This window comes from Miniopterus schreibersii, assembly GCF_964146895.1.
Source record: "Miniopterus schreibersii genome assembly, chromosome: 19".
Taxonomy (NCBI): Eukaryota; Metazoa; Chordata; class Mammalia; order Chiroptera; family Miniopteridae; genus Miniopterus; species Miniopterus schreibersii.
Window position 1 is genome coordinate 37,001,510 of NC_138119.1, and position 15,358 is coordinate 37,016,867.

The 15,358-nt window shown below is 41.2% G+C and overlaps 1 protein-coding gene across 1 annotated transcript in view; it reads right to left on the reverse strand.

Moving 5' to 3' along the window:
- The window catches only part of POU2F1 (POU class 2 homeobox 1), a 99,753-nt gene that overhangs the window by 31,652 nt on the left and 52,743 nt on the right, over positions 1–15,358 (reverse strand). The window contains exon 2 of the mRNA XM_081121017.1: positions 9,824–9,889. Within this exon, the coding sequence (XP_080977143.1) occupies positions 9,824–9,889 (66 nt within the window). The remainder of the gene's footprint in view (positions 1–9,823; positions 9,890–15,358) is intronic.

Sequence of the window (15,358 nt, forward strand, 5' to 3'; positions counted from 1 at the left end):
TGGAGGTAAAAAAAAAAAATCAATTAATATGACTTACCACATTCATTAAAGGGAGAAAAATCATATTATCATCTCAAAGGAAAACCCTCAGATAAAATTCAATAGCCACTTATGATAACACTTCTAGGCATAGAATAGAAAAAAACTCCTATAACTGGATACGGAGTAACAAGCACTCCCTTTTAAGACAGAGAACAAGATAAGGGTATCAGCTACTGGAAGGCTTAGCCAGCAAAACAAGGCATAAAAACACGTCAGTTGGAAAAAAGAAACAAAATTTTCTTCTCAGATGATCTTATTATATATCTATATAAATATCCTAAGGAATCTAATAATCTGTTATTAGAATAAGAGTTTAACAGGTTAAAGCACACAAATCTATTAAACTATAGCAAGTACTATAAGAAAAAAAATTATAAGACTTTACTTAAAATAATAAAGAAGACATAAATAAATGCTCATTTATTAGAAAACTCAACATGGTAAAGATGTAAGTTCTTCCCAAACTTATCTATGGATTGAAAGCAATTTCATGTCAAACAAGTTATTTCATCTCAAAGCAATTTCATCTCAACAAGTTATTTTCTTGTCTTTTTCTTCTCTTTCTCAGGGTGGGAGGTGTGTATCAGGACAGGAAGACATGGAGCAGTAACAGTTGGGACCATGTGGTATTCACGAAGGGTAAACAAATGGACCAGATAGGGTAGGACACAGAAACGTGATGAAGAGGCCTTGCAGACCAGTGAGGAAACAATGGAGTTTCCCGTAAATGGAAAACAAGGCAGCCTTTTGGGGGGAAAAAAATGAAATGAGATCAATTCATACCATACCAGGAAAGAAAATAGAAAATTTGAGGAAGATTAAAGGCCAAAAATGAAAACTTACAGTAATATCACATTTTGGTAATCTCTTCAGGATCTAGCTATATCTAAAAAAACCCGTGATACTTTAAAAAGGAAAATGATCCTTTTCTAATGCTAATGGCCTCAGACTCTTTTGCTAAATGCAGGAAATGGACTTGTTACTGTGGGTCTCACACCAAGTGTCAGAATCACTCACACCACCAAACAACTAAATCAGAGTAAAGAAGCTGGTTGTAGAGAACCGCGTTTAATGGAACCCTGGAAAATATCTGTAAATATTCTGTTTGAACAGAGGATCAAAAAAGACTTATTCTCAATGGAGACCTATATCCTGAATATATAAAAGCGCAAGGTGCTTCTAAGGCTACCTTTTCTCTCTATGACACTGAGTATTACCCACTAATTAAACTGGGAACTTGCAGTATGTGAGCTCCCGACCTCCATAAGAATCCTGAGCCTCCATACTACCTTTATTATTTTCAATCTATCCCAACAATGACTACTTTGACATATGGCTGTAGGATTATTCATCTGTTTCCTAAATCATTAACTTCTTAATAGGATCGGCCATCTTTACAATTCAAAAGAAATTTCTCCTTGTGAATGGATGCTTTTTACCTTTACAGGATAAACCTATTGTTACGCCAATAGACACAAAACTTGTGACTATTTACTATTAGAATAATGTACTATTTACAGCGAGACAATTCTGTTTGTTTATGTGCATTTTCTATTTTTATATAATTTGGGGCGTATAAACAACAAAAAGAGAACCAAGCATATCATGTAGAAAAAGATCCTGTTGTGAGAATTAAGTGCTATGCTCAACACGCATCTGCGGAGCACTGCCATGTGAACTGAGGTTGGGAGGCCGAGTGCCCCAAGGCCTTGCTCTCAGGTGTCCTCCGACCTGGACCTGGCAGGTCATGCATTAAGGAAATACTCACTGAACATCTATATGTGGCAGGCTCTGTTCTACATGCAAGAGACACGATAGTGAAAAAGAGAGATAGAAACCACATCTTCAGAGCTTACATCCATCCCAGTGTGTGGAAATAGCCAACAAACAAAAAAACACTGAACATTAGTCAGAAAGAAATGTATGGACAATAAAGAGGCAGGGGAACAGGGGCCTGGTGCATGGGCAATGGCTGGTTTCAGTTTCATAGAGAGACACACAACATGGAAAGTGCAATGACAGACCCACATGAGGTATGACCAAAACACAGAAAAGGGACTTCACGAGGAGAGACGGCAACGCCAGGGGAAACTTCCTGCAGGTGACCTTTCCATTGAACCTAACAAGGATGAGAGGGAATTAACTGGAGATTGGGGGGGATGGGCAAGGGGCAGGGGGCAGGGGGAGGGTCAAGCATCTGTACCGGAATCCAAACTATCTGTCAGGTCCTTGGGTTACAAAGATAAATCAGTCATGTTCCCAAACCACACACAAGTGCTCAGTTAAGTATGAGCTACAGACAAGAAATAAGTCACTATAACGTGAAAGGCAAGTATATAAAAAAGTCATCTACGAAAAGGCAGAGGAGGGGGAACAGACAAGAACAAGGCATTGCTGCCACCCTCAAGCACACAAGGACAAATTCAGGTGCTCCAAGGGAGGAAGGCGGGCAGTGTTGAGAGCTACCTCAGGGCCACGAGGAGGGAGACAGGGTACAAAGGTGGCTGGGGTTGCAGGGAAAGCCTAGTGGTTCAGATGGACACGCTATTACTACCCACTGCTCATCTCACTACAAGACCTGATCACAACAGTACTGCTGGAGAGGAGGGAGGGTTCAGTCTGATTCTACTTCCCTTCCCTTCCCGTGGGAAAATGAGTCCCCAGTTGCTACTTTAAAAGTATATATCATTCAGTTCATTAGGATGGCTACAATGCAAAACAATGGAAATAACAAGCACTGACAGGGATGTGGAGAAACCGGAACCCTGTGCACTGTTGTGTAAACATAAAATGGTTCTGCTGCTTCGAAAAGGAATTTGGTGGCCCTTCAAAGTTATTATATGACACATCAATCCCACTGATAGGTGTATATACTCCGAAGAACTGAAAGCAAGTACTCAAATCCTTGGCCATGGATGTTCACAGCAGCTCTATTCATGTTCACAATAGCCAAAAAGGGGAAACAACCCAAATGTCCATCAACAGATGACTGGGTAAACAAACTGTGGTATAAACATACTATGGAATAGTATTGAGCCATAAAAAGGAATAAAGTATAAATACATGCTGCAACATGGATGAACCGAAAACATTATACTAAGTGAAGGAGCCAGGCACAAAATGTCCCACGTGTGTGATTCCACTCTTGTGAAATATCCAGCATAGGTAAATCCATGGAAACAACACAGAAGGTAGTTGCCGGGGGCTGGGAAGGGAACATGGAGAGCAACAGCTCAATGGGTATGAGGTTTCCTTTGGGGGTGATGAAAACATTTTAGAACTAGACAGAGGTGGTGGTTGCACAGCACCATGAATGTACCAAATGCCACTGAAATGTTCACTTTAAATGGTTAATTTTATGTTATATGCATTTCAACTCAAAAAACAAAAACACAAAGGAACCTGCAGCTCCCAGATGAATCTGCCAGCACAAACCTTCCTGCCCACAACAGCAGCCAGCCTTCCCTGTCTCACTGGCCACATACCACTGCTGTTACCCAAGTCACTTGCTATCACCCCTAGGGAACCGGAGTGAAAATAAGAATCACAAATCCTGAATGAGGGCCCAAGAGAGTCTTGAACATGGAGTCTATGAAGGATATTTTTAATTGCTCAGCAGGTATATTTTGGTAATACTTTACTACATTTTCATCTGTAGTAAAACTCATATACTCCTACTTCAATTAAACTATGTAATAAAGAAAAAGTATACATATATTTTTACAGATTTCCACTTGTCATTAAATTAAATCAGTCAAAGGGAAATTTACCAACAGCCTAAATTTCAGATGCCATAAAGAAATAATGACAATATCTGTGCCTGTCGCTACATCACTCTTGATAAGCAAGCACAGTTCCACATGAAGTTCCAGAAAGTCAAGCAACCATGGAGAATAACTGACATAAGTAACAGCTAAAAGGCATTCAAGGAAAACTTGGCCTCTGCTCAGTGTGTGCGCATACGCAGTAATTGAGCCATCACAAAGTAGAAGTCTGGGATAACGGAGAACCAGAAAGAATTGAGCCATCACAAAGTAGAAGTCTGGGATAACGGAGAACCAGAAAGAGAATCACTTTGAAAGTTCCGTGTTCCTACAACAGCAAGAAGTGTAACCCAAGTGATGCTATGGATCGTCCCCAGGATGGACGACTATTACTGTCTGCTGACACTCCTCACCACTGTTCTACAGCACATTCCCCACGCCTCAGTAATGGGACGCTTCCTATGCTACTGTAAGTCACCTGCAGACGACTGCTCCATCAGTGAGCACAAGTCCTATGAACGATCAATGCTCACTGAATTATTAAGTCTAGCTGGATGTGAGGTACTATTAAAACAGATTTTTATTAACTTTATTCTCACCTATAGAAAGATGAATGACTTGTGACCTACAGCTATTGTGGCCAAGTCTTTTTCAAATAACTTAAACATGCCCCATAAAGTGAAAACTTTAAAGACCAAGAAAAACAGAGATAAAGTCCTTATTCTAAAATTCTAACATCATAAGAACATTTTTGTGGGTAAAAACAATTTTACCAACCATTTCTCTGCTGGGTCTTTCTTCTGCCCCTCACCCAGGCAAATGCTCCTTCTTCGTCTTCAGCTTTAAGATGTGAGCCAGCTAACTGGTGGCAGTTTCCTGCCTTCTTCAGAAACACAAAGAGGTCCCTGAAAAGCTGCAGTAAAACTCATAATCCTCTGATTTTATCAGACATCAGGGTTCCTAGCTTGAATTATGACCCTTTGCTCCCAATCCTGCTTGTACTGTTTATCTGGATGAACTCTCTCCTCCCAGATGTCCTCACTGCATTCTATTCCCTGGTTTCATCTTCCCAACACCACAAGGACATCCCTAATTGCCTCTGTCCCTAACCCTGTCTAGAGTGAGTTCTTCTTCCTGGAAACTGACTTCTCTGTATTCATTATCTCTGTCTTCTACCTTTAACACCTTCACTTGCCTATTTCTTTGCCTTAAACGAGGAAGGCTTCTCCTCCTCCAACAGTGCTCTGAAACACAGCACCCCTTCTCCTTGGGAACTCCAATTCCTGAATCATCCGTCTTTTCTTGACCACTCCTCTCCCACTCTCACCTTTCCTTTAATTAACATTTCCTCCTCCTCATACTAATACTAATAAATACTATGAGTGAGCATTGAGAACCTACTCACTTTCATGTACACGTCAATTCTATGCAATAGATCATTAGTACTTATCTCTATCTTACAACTGTGAAAACTGTGGCACAGAAAGAAATAATCTGTCCAAGGTAGCACAGCTGCCAAGTGAAAAAACTAGGCTCTAAACCCAGGTGGTTTGGGTCCAGGGCCTGGGCTTTTAGCCACTACACTACAGTCTCCCTTACAAGAGTCACCTGAGTGACTCCTCCATTTACTTCTCTATCCACAGCAAATTCTTTCCCTATCACTTACCTAACACCTTTCAAAGGTCCCCATAACTACTGTCAAACCCAAAGGTCACATATTAAGCTTCTGTGTCCTGACCCCTCTGCTGGACCCGAGTACCCTGAATACTAAAGCCATGAACTCGCCATCAGCTTCACCCTATCTCTGTGGTGCCCTTTCTTGGTCTACTTCAGCACTGTCCAGTGGAAGTTTCTGTGATGATGGAAATGTTTTACGGATGTGCTAACCAATATGGAAGCCACTAACTACAGGTGGCTCCTGAGCACTAGCAATGTGGCTGGTGTGACTGAATTTTGTGGCCTCCTACTGGGCAGTGCAGGCACTGCAGGGCTCCCATGCTGGGCCCTGCAACGTGGCAGAAGAGCTCTGTCCTTGGTCCTTACTCCACTCTTTCCAGCAGCCTATCTCCTCGGAAGACACCCACAACTACCTAAGCAGCCCAGTCGTTCTTTGGGAACATCTCTGCCTACAACTGGTCATTTCTTCACCTGTAAGCATCAAAGGGCACCCGAGTGCAACACTTTCAGAACTAAAATGTCACTTCTTTGTCGAGTCTCCCCCTCAGGCAGCCCCTACTCAGACTGAAGAGAACTGCAAGCTCTACAGCCAGCCTGCTTCAGAGACAAAGGCAGGGATTCATTTTACATCACTCCCTTTCCTCTTTCTTTCTTTACTCCCCATCAACTGCCAACTCTCCATGCTCATTAAGTCTGACCCCTAGCTTTCATTGTCACTGCTCTAAGCCAGGATGCTATACAGTGGACCTGAGAGATTATTGAAGTCCAGTATTTGTATGTCAAGCAAGAGGTAAAGTACAACATGGCTCGAAAATTCTTTTATACTTGTTAGAAAAAAAAATCAGAAAAAGCTGCCCTCTAAGGGTGAAAAGAGAGAAGTACAATCTCACATTCCATGTGCAAGGCAGCCTTTCAGAAACAAACCCTCTTATCAGTTTCCCAAATTTCTATTGGTAACAAATAAAAATGAAATGGGTGCTATCTTAAAAATTCTAAATGTGTGCTCTGGTTATCTCTTGGTGAAAGGATCAATTGCTCACTCATTCATTCAACAAAAGTGTAATCTCAATTCAAATGCCACTTAGTAGTATCATAGATTTAATAATTATAGCTCCCTGCCCCAAATACCTAGAAAAAAATCCCAATGTGCACCAATGGGCAGGCAGGCCAGATTCTCACTGGGCAGCACTGAGAATCTCGCTGAGGCCACACACTGTGGCTGACACCTGCCAGCCTACCAGGAACAGACTAACCTGTTGCCCCTATGCTCCCTGGGCTCTTGCCAGAAATGTTCCAGCCAGTGTCCATGACCCCTGGAACCCCCACTACTTAACTTCACTCTGAGGAACTCCAAGAAAACTCAGTGTTGGTATTCCCCCATTGGGCTTGTCAGAGCATTTTGGCCAGCACAGAATGTAGTCCACACAGTATAATGTGCAGTAAACTTTAAAATGATAATCATAAAAGCAAGAGAATGTTAGAAATGGCCCTTGGATAAACACAAGTTCAGAGGGAAGATAGCCCTTCCAAGTCTGAAATCCCAACTGCTCCACTGTACCCTCAGGTAGCCCCTACTCAGACTGAAGGGAATTACAGAATCCTCAACGAATTTCTGAGACTTCTCCTGAAAACGCTGGTATTTTATCTAGAAATGTTCCCAAATGAGGGCTGGGTCCGAGACATCAAGGTTCCTCGGTTCCTATGAAGAACAGCAGGAGGGCTCACTGGCGCCCAGGTCTTTCACGATCCTTCTCTCACCTGGGGAAAATGATGTCTGAACCCGGCACTAAGAAACCCCATGGAACAGCATATCACCGACTGCTGGGAACTTCTGACAATAATAATTTTGGAATGTATGTCATAAAATATATTAGGTTGTGTTAATAAATTTCTTTTGCCTTTTCAGTTGCCAGAAAGATCTTGATGTTATCCTGGAGAGAGAAAAGCATTTGAATGAAAACTCAGGTGGCCAGGGATGGGATGGGAAGCCTTGCTCTGTTAGAATTCAGGTGAAAACAGACATACATTTCATTTACCACCAACTCAACGAGTCAAGAGGTGAGTCAGTTGTTTTAAAATAAGTTTTAATATTTCAAAACAATTAAATATTATCAGAAAAAATAACATTTTATATTTAAAATTAATTTAATGTCATTTTTACCTTCACCAATAATAATAATAATAATAATAAGCCAATAGTAAGTTTTCAAAAATAACACTAGTAAGTCAATAATAGTGGTAATGGTCTCGTTCTGAGGGTGAGTAAATGATACTGGATAAGAAATCACATAGGTTGGCCTGGTGGGAAACCTGGAGGAAGTGGAGACAATCAGGATAGGCTTCTTCCTCCCACCTTGACTTTTACTGAACTGTTTCATCATGCTGAACATATATTACCCACCATCGCGGTTAAATCCCGCCAGCTTTCAAGGCTAGGTCACCCTCCACCACCTCCAAAGCCTTCCCTGAACCTCCCAGCTAGGAACCACTTCTCCCTACAATGAACTTGTGGACTCATGAATACTTCTTGTACATTATCTCACATGTGTTCTCTGTAAGATAAATTTCTTATAAATTTCCACAACACGTTCCATGTGAAAACAGGGTGAGGAATTCATGAGACAGCTTCAGCAGGTCCTCCAGCTAGAATTTGCAGTTTTATTTATTGCAGTTCACAGAGAAACCATAGGCAGGGAGTACATCCTTCTGCCTGGCTCTGTGCCTCAATTTCCGACTGATTGAAACAATAATAATAGCTGACTGGCAGGGCTGGCATAAGAACTCCACCAGCAGCCAGGCAGTGCATACTGTACACTGGGCATGGCAGGAGTCATGCTGAGTGTCCAAGGTGCTCAGGATGTGGTAGCTCCTGACCCGGTGGTTACAGGGCTGGAGCCCCGAGGAGTCGGCCGCAGTGCAGGATGCAGCGCCAGCTTCCAGCGCCCTCTGGTTGTCCTCCGAGTCTCTCCCCTTGAAGGCACACCTCCTCTGCACAGGCGTTCCTCAGGCCCTGCTTCCTTCCTGAGCATCTGGATGGGACCCACTGCCCTGTCTCTCTGTAAACAAGCCCCTCACCTAGCTAGTTGCCAAAGCACCTGCACTGCTAGACACCAGTGCTACAAGACAATGAAAAATGGGGACCAAATGGGATAGTGAAATGACAGAGAGGAGGCCGCTGCCAACAAAGAATTCAGATAACAGAAGGAGGCCCTTTCCCTGGTTAAGAGGCGCACAGCAGGCTACACGGGCTGGCCTCAGGGGAGTCACTGGAGAGACCTGTTAATACATCAGGGAGCCCAACAGTTCAGTGTCACCTGCAGGGGCAGGTATACTTCAGAGATGAAAGATTAACAAGTACCCCCAGGTACTTCAGAATGAAAGCTGTGAAGCCAGGAAGCTGCCATACTGGTTCAACTTATTTGCTTCAAATTAAAAAGCTGTATGGTCAATGGGGGTGGAAAATTTTCCAAGAGTGACTCTCATTCTTACCACCTCCTGGAGCGAGGCATTTTTAAATGACAGGTCACAGAGGCAAAGCTCCCTGCTAGTGAAGACCTGGCTTCCTTAGAAACCAGCACTTGCTGTGCTTCCCTGCCCATAGTTCCCCATGTGGCTAGGAACAGTAATTTCTGCCTTGACCAAAACTAGGGAAGCCCCTGTACCATGCCCAGCAGACAGAGTTAAATGTCTTTTGAACCATGTACCAAGTTAAGAGTGTGGGCTGTGGAGCCCACCTGCTCTTTATGGACTTAGCTTTCCTCTCTGGGGCCTCAGTTTTCGCATTTACATAGTAATTTTCTCCTCATAGAGGGTTTAACCAAATGTAATTTTTTAAAAATCATGAAATAAAAGGATGTATTAGAAACAGGTATGTGTTTTTAACTATGTACAGACACTATCATAACTTTAATTTATACTGAACGTGGAGTGGGTAAGATTTACTATGCTGTTAACCTGGAACAAGAGCAACTGTGCTTGACACTTCCTCTTTAATGCGCACGATGACCTCTGAACTATATTAGCCCACTCTATGGTTGAGTAAATGAGTCTCAAAAAGATCAGGAAACTGCCTACATCACACAGCTAGTAAGTGGCAAATCCATAATCTGTACCCAGAACTACAGGACCCGAAGGACTATGCTCTAAGCTGCTCTGTAGCTTTGCTGAGATGGTATCTGAAGCAAAAACAACCCCAGTTCCTGCAGGTACTAAATTACACCTGACGACTCAATACTCAAATCAGTCTTCATTTGCCCAATATGAGTCCCGGTTAAATGGAAAGCCTCCTCTTTTCTCTACTAAATTGAATTAAAAAGCTTGGCTGGAGAAGGGTTTCTTACCTGTGCTGCTGTCCCCACTCTCCATCGAAGGTTTACCATTTTCTGACGGATTGTTCATTCTCGAGTCTGTAATAAATCAGAGATGAATGAAGTTTAAAAAAATTGGGGATGCAGTTGGAGGGGGTAAAACTGAGGCAGAGGAAAAGGTTAAGAATATTGACTAATGTTACAGCCCTACAGTTCGAGGAGACAGAATCAATGCTAAGACATTGAAAATTGCAATAAAAGTTTATCTGACAGAAATTTAAGATTCCATCAACCCTGAAGTGATTCACAAATAAGTAGTCTTGCAAATAAATTTTAAGATTCTTCCAAAAAAGAGCAGAAATCTAACCTAAAAAGTTATACAGTCTGATATGTAAAAGGAGGAGTAAATGCTTTATAATATGAAACATAAAATACGTTAAAGAAACAAAACTGGGGGAAGCACCTCACAAAGTAAAATATGTTATCTCCCAATAAAGCTTCCTTTTCTATAAGCAAATATATTTGTTAATTATGACCAAACAATCCATTGATAATCTGAAAACAGACTGGAAAGTGACTCAACAAAATAATACAAAGCAAATCTAAGAAAAATATCTCCATATTTACCCCCCACCAACAAACTAAGCATGTGTCAAAGCAATATGTCAAGTTCATTCCTCAATCATAAACCAGTACAAGGAGTTACCACAGGCATAACAGGTACATCTAATAATGTCAAGACTGACTCACCACTGCACACAACCACACCCACCTAGGAATTATGCTACCTTGGTATCCCAAATGAACCCGCTGCCATGGTTCATATCTTTACGGTTATGTTTAAGATGTCGCAGTGAAAAGTTTCATCGAGCAATGTTGGGTATCCCAGAAGACACAACAGATGGCACAAGAACAAGCCTGCTTTTCTTCTTCTTCAAAAGGGTGAAATCGAAACATAGTTAAACACAGACCTTACTCTACTTCTCCTGCAAACTCAAACTTAGCATATTTATAAATTAAACAAGTTTACTATCAAGCAAGTTCTGCCTTTTTCCCACCAGTTTAAGAACCATTTAATTACTGGTTCATAGAGAATAAACACTTTAACTATACTATATTGATTTTTTTACTGAAGAGCACATTTTGTCATATGCTTAAATGTTTAAATAGGAAATCAAACCAATCACTAGAGTCCCAACCATATTGTCACAGTGGCATTATCTACATGCACAAGGGAGGAGAGCACTTCAGAAGGGAGTCCTTCTCCATATATTTCACTTCAAACCAGAAGCTGGGGACCAGCCGTTCTAACATAGTTTCTAAGCGGATACCTGTCTTATGTGCTTACAAGTTCTATCATATCTTTGGTTCGTTCTTCAGAGGTTCAAAGGGTTCAGTTTCTTATGTCTTTGGTCATAAGTGAGGGTTGTTCTACAACTTCCTTTCCCTCACTGTCCAGAAAAATTTAAATGTCATCTGAAAGCATACTAAGGTTTGAAAGAAACAGGTGTACAACTTAGTGGAAATCAGCTTTCTGAATGACTTACCCAAAACCTTATGAAAGCCAAGAAAGATTACAACAAATGTAATAGAATATGTCATTAAGCATACGCACTGCTCAATGCTTCCTTTAGACTGTATTTTAAAGGCGGGAAAAATAATGAACCAGTTAACATTCATTTTAAAAAGCTGATAATTTCCTACGTATCATAAATACAAAGAAGGCATAATTCCTAACAAGTCATGAGCTTAACCTTGTACAATTCATACCCTAATTTTCACATCCATAAATTAAAGATTGTATCACAGGTACTCTATGTGAATCTTCTAAGAATTTTTCAATCGAATTGTCAAGACCTTCAAAGACATTTAACAAAATTACTTCATACACAAAATAATAAACAAAAATTCTGATTAACGGTACAACTATGGGAAGAGTTTAAATATTTATTGTTAACTAAGAATAATACATATCATTTCTAATTCTAAAATATAATGCTAAAAATTTTTCAAAAAGGTATTTGCCTTTCCTTTCTTGAGTTCCCAACTTAGTAAATGTAAGAGTAAATAAGTAATTTCCTTTTTGATATTTGGAGTGTTTCTGCCCTGGGCACCCTGAGTACACTATATGATGAGTCTAACATACATTCTGCAAGCTGCTCTTGGTGAATTCTTGACATCAGTTTGTTGGTTCAGTCATTCACGCGGTTAACAGTGGCTTTTACAGTCTGTAGAGACATCACTACTACCTTGGGTTTAGGCCATGCCTTCTGTCTACCTAAGAATTCAAACACTTTCAGAACTATCATTTTATTCTATCCTTGGCAACTGTGCAGGTGATGGGGGCAGCTCAATTTTTCAAATGGGAAAAATGACATATGGGAAAAAAATTATTTGCAAAGGTTTGTAAGATATCAGAGTCCTGGAGTTCACATCACCTGACTTTCCAGGTGACCAGAGTAACCCAAAGAGGTTTCAAAAATTTTGCATACAGATAAAACTCAACATAAGGTATGGCCATCATGAGCCATCGTTATGTCTAAACACCAAGGTACCTCAATCTATTTTAACTCTTAGTCAACAAAGACAGTTTATATATTCAAGCCAGAAAGGCCCAGCCCTCCCAAAGGCTTCTTGTTCTATAGGGAAAACTCTAAAAAAATAGATTTTCCAGTACTTAAGATTGTTTTCTGACGTTAATTTTTAAAAATAAAAAAGGCTAATATTAGTCAAAATTTGAAAAGTTTCGCTTCTAAAATCTGGAAATTGATCCTCAGCCTGACTGCAGTAACCGGGGCAGTCACCCAAACCTATCCTCAGGGGAACAATTCTGATTCGCACTAAGTACTTTTGGTTTTTATATAAGACATTCCAACTAAGTATGCAAAACATTTTTATTAATATACATATTTTTAAGGTATGCTTCAGACCTTGTTTCTGGCCCAGAGTGTTTTTAGAACTACATGACATGCTCTCAATAGAAATTTCCAAAAAAGCAAAACTGTTCTCCATTCAAGTTGAAGTCTAAATCCACACTATTTACTGAAAGTCTCCTCTAAACCAGAAGAGCTGGTGGTAGGGAGGAACCCACTGCAAGGTCAAGTATGAGCCAGCTTTGCAAATGCTTCCCCCTGCCCTGCTCCACCCGCCTCTCCCCTCCCCCAGCCGGTTGTATAGGTGATTAAGCATTTCTGCATAGCCAACCCCACACCCGATATTTCCATATTAAAGCACATAAGAAAGAACTGTGCTGGTACCCACCTAGAACAAAGTCACTGCAGTCCAGCATTGCTGTGAAATCTTCTAGGTTCACAGTCCACAGCAAGGAAGAAACAGGTAGCGGTTTGGATGGGGTCAGAAGGTACTATTTCTAACAAATCTAAGGGAACAAGGGTGGGAGGTGGAAAGTGGACTAGGGGAGAAGCAAACTACAACTTCAGTTACACCATAGCCATCTTCAACTGAATAAGGAAACTTCAGTTGCTCAGAGGAGTTTTAGTCTCTCCTACCAGCTAGGACTGACATTGTCAAGGCAACTGAAGCATGAAAAGTTCCCCTTTTTGTAATAAAATAGAAACAAAGATTGCAGCTGGCAGTTTCCATAATGAAGCTTAATCAGTATGCGAGTGATTAGGGCCTTATGCAAATCTCTCCTCGTTAGCACGGCAGCCAGCACTTTGAAGTCCACGAACAATTCATTTACAGAATACACTGAGAGCCATCCCTGCATAATTTAAATCACCGCATAAATATTTATCAGTCAATTTGCATATTAATTGGCAGTGCGTGGAGGGAAAAATTATCTCCTGAGCGCCCGCATAACAATTAGGAGGATGAAATGAGACTTCTTCCTAGGGCCGGCTGCTCGGACCAACCCGAGGTAGTGCTGGGGGGAAGGGGGCAGGAGGCAGCTCTGCTAAATGCCACTACAAATCGGAAGACTCCACAGCCTTAAGCACCTTTAATCTCATTCCTGCAGGCAACAGTGACTTCCGTAATAAGAGGATTTGCAAAAACCTTTCTACGCAATCCACATAATCCCCAGGAAACAATCAGCAAGGTAGAAGCAGAGCACAGGACTGTCCAGATGGTGCTACCCACGGATAAGCAGGTTCCAGATACTGACGTGTACCGCCGGGGAAGTCCTGCTCAGAGCAGGCAACAGTGTAAGCCCAGAAGTGGGGTGGGATCTGTAAAACCACCTTCAAGAGTGGAAGTCCCGGTGTGCAAATTCTTTTTATACTACAAGCTGACGGGCTAGATTAGTGGATCACCACAGGGTATGGGTAGCCTTCCCCATCAACCTCAATCAAAAGTGGAAGACAGTTTGTTACATACAGTAACAATCATCAGAAAATGGGCCATGTAAATTGTGGAACTAACTCAGTATTTCAAGTGAATTCTGCTTAACAGATATGAATATATATCTGAGTATGTATAAAACCCTACTAAACAATACATCTAGTCAATTTAAAATGAATTTACAAGGTAAAACATCAACCCAAACTTTTAGGCATTACAATAAGACTACATTGTGTTGGAATCATTCTAGATGGTTCAGAAGATTTCTAAAACATCACATGAAGCAGGCATCATTACCCCTTTAAAAATAAGAAGCCCGAGCCACAGAAGGCTGGAGCAATCTACCCAAGGTAACACTAGCAAGGTGGAGTCAGGATTTAAGCAGACTTGCTAACATGAAAATCTGAACTCCTGGGTCTTACACATGGCAGACAAACTGTACATTCAGGGACATGGGAGACGTGGGGGAGGGCTCAAATAAGACAAGGCTAAAATCGCTTGCTTCAGTGTGGCCAGGAGACCAACAACTGGTGACAAGGACTTGTCTTTAAAAGTCAAGTGTGTGCAGATAAACAGGTGCAGGCACCAGGGTGAGGTTCCCAGGGGCGCTATCCCGCTAGTAACTGCTTTGATTTAGACCGGTCTTCCAACACTCGAAGTGTTTGACTTTTAAAAAGTCACCTTTGCCAAAACTAAGGTTGAAATTGAACTCAACATGCATATAAGAAGATTTTCTTGCAAATCAGTAACAGTTAGGGACAAAACCAAGAATCTCAACTTTCAGATCAGCACTCTTATTTATATTGCTAGTTTTTCTGTTTTATAGAACCACAAAGTACATACGAAGAGAGGGCATGGGGAGAAATCAAACACTGCCTTTTAGTACCTGCGAGACCTAAGTGCCTTCCCTCTTTGAACCTTAATTTTCCCATGTGTAAAATAACAATGTCTTTCTCATGAGGTGGCTGTCAGGATAAGTGTGCTCATACCTGTCAGGGCAGCTGTTCCACAGAGACATCAAGGCTTGAGACAGACATGGGACAGGTTTCAAGAGCATCAATTTTATTCAATCACAATTCATAATACTTTGTATTAAACAAGCAAGACTATAATATGAACAGAATACAAAATTCAAATGAGTTTTAAGGCAGAATGTACTGGACTGCTTGGCGAGAAAAGATGCAATGATGAATGTGACTAGAATATAGTAAATGTCAATCAAGTTTCCATGCCTTCTCTTCTGCCTTCATCAAACTTCACATTCAT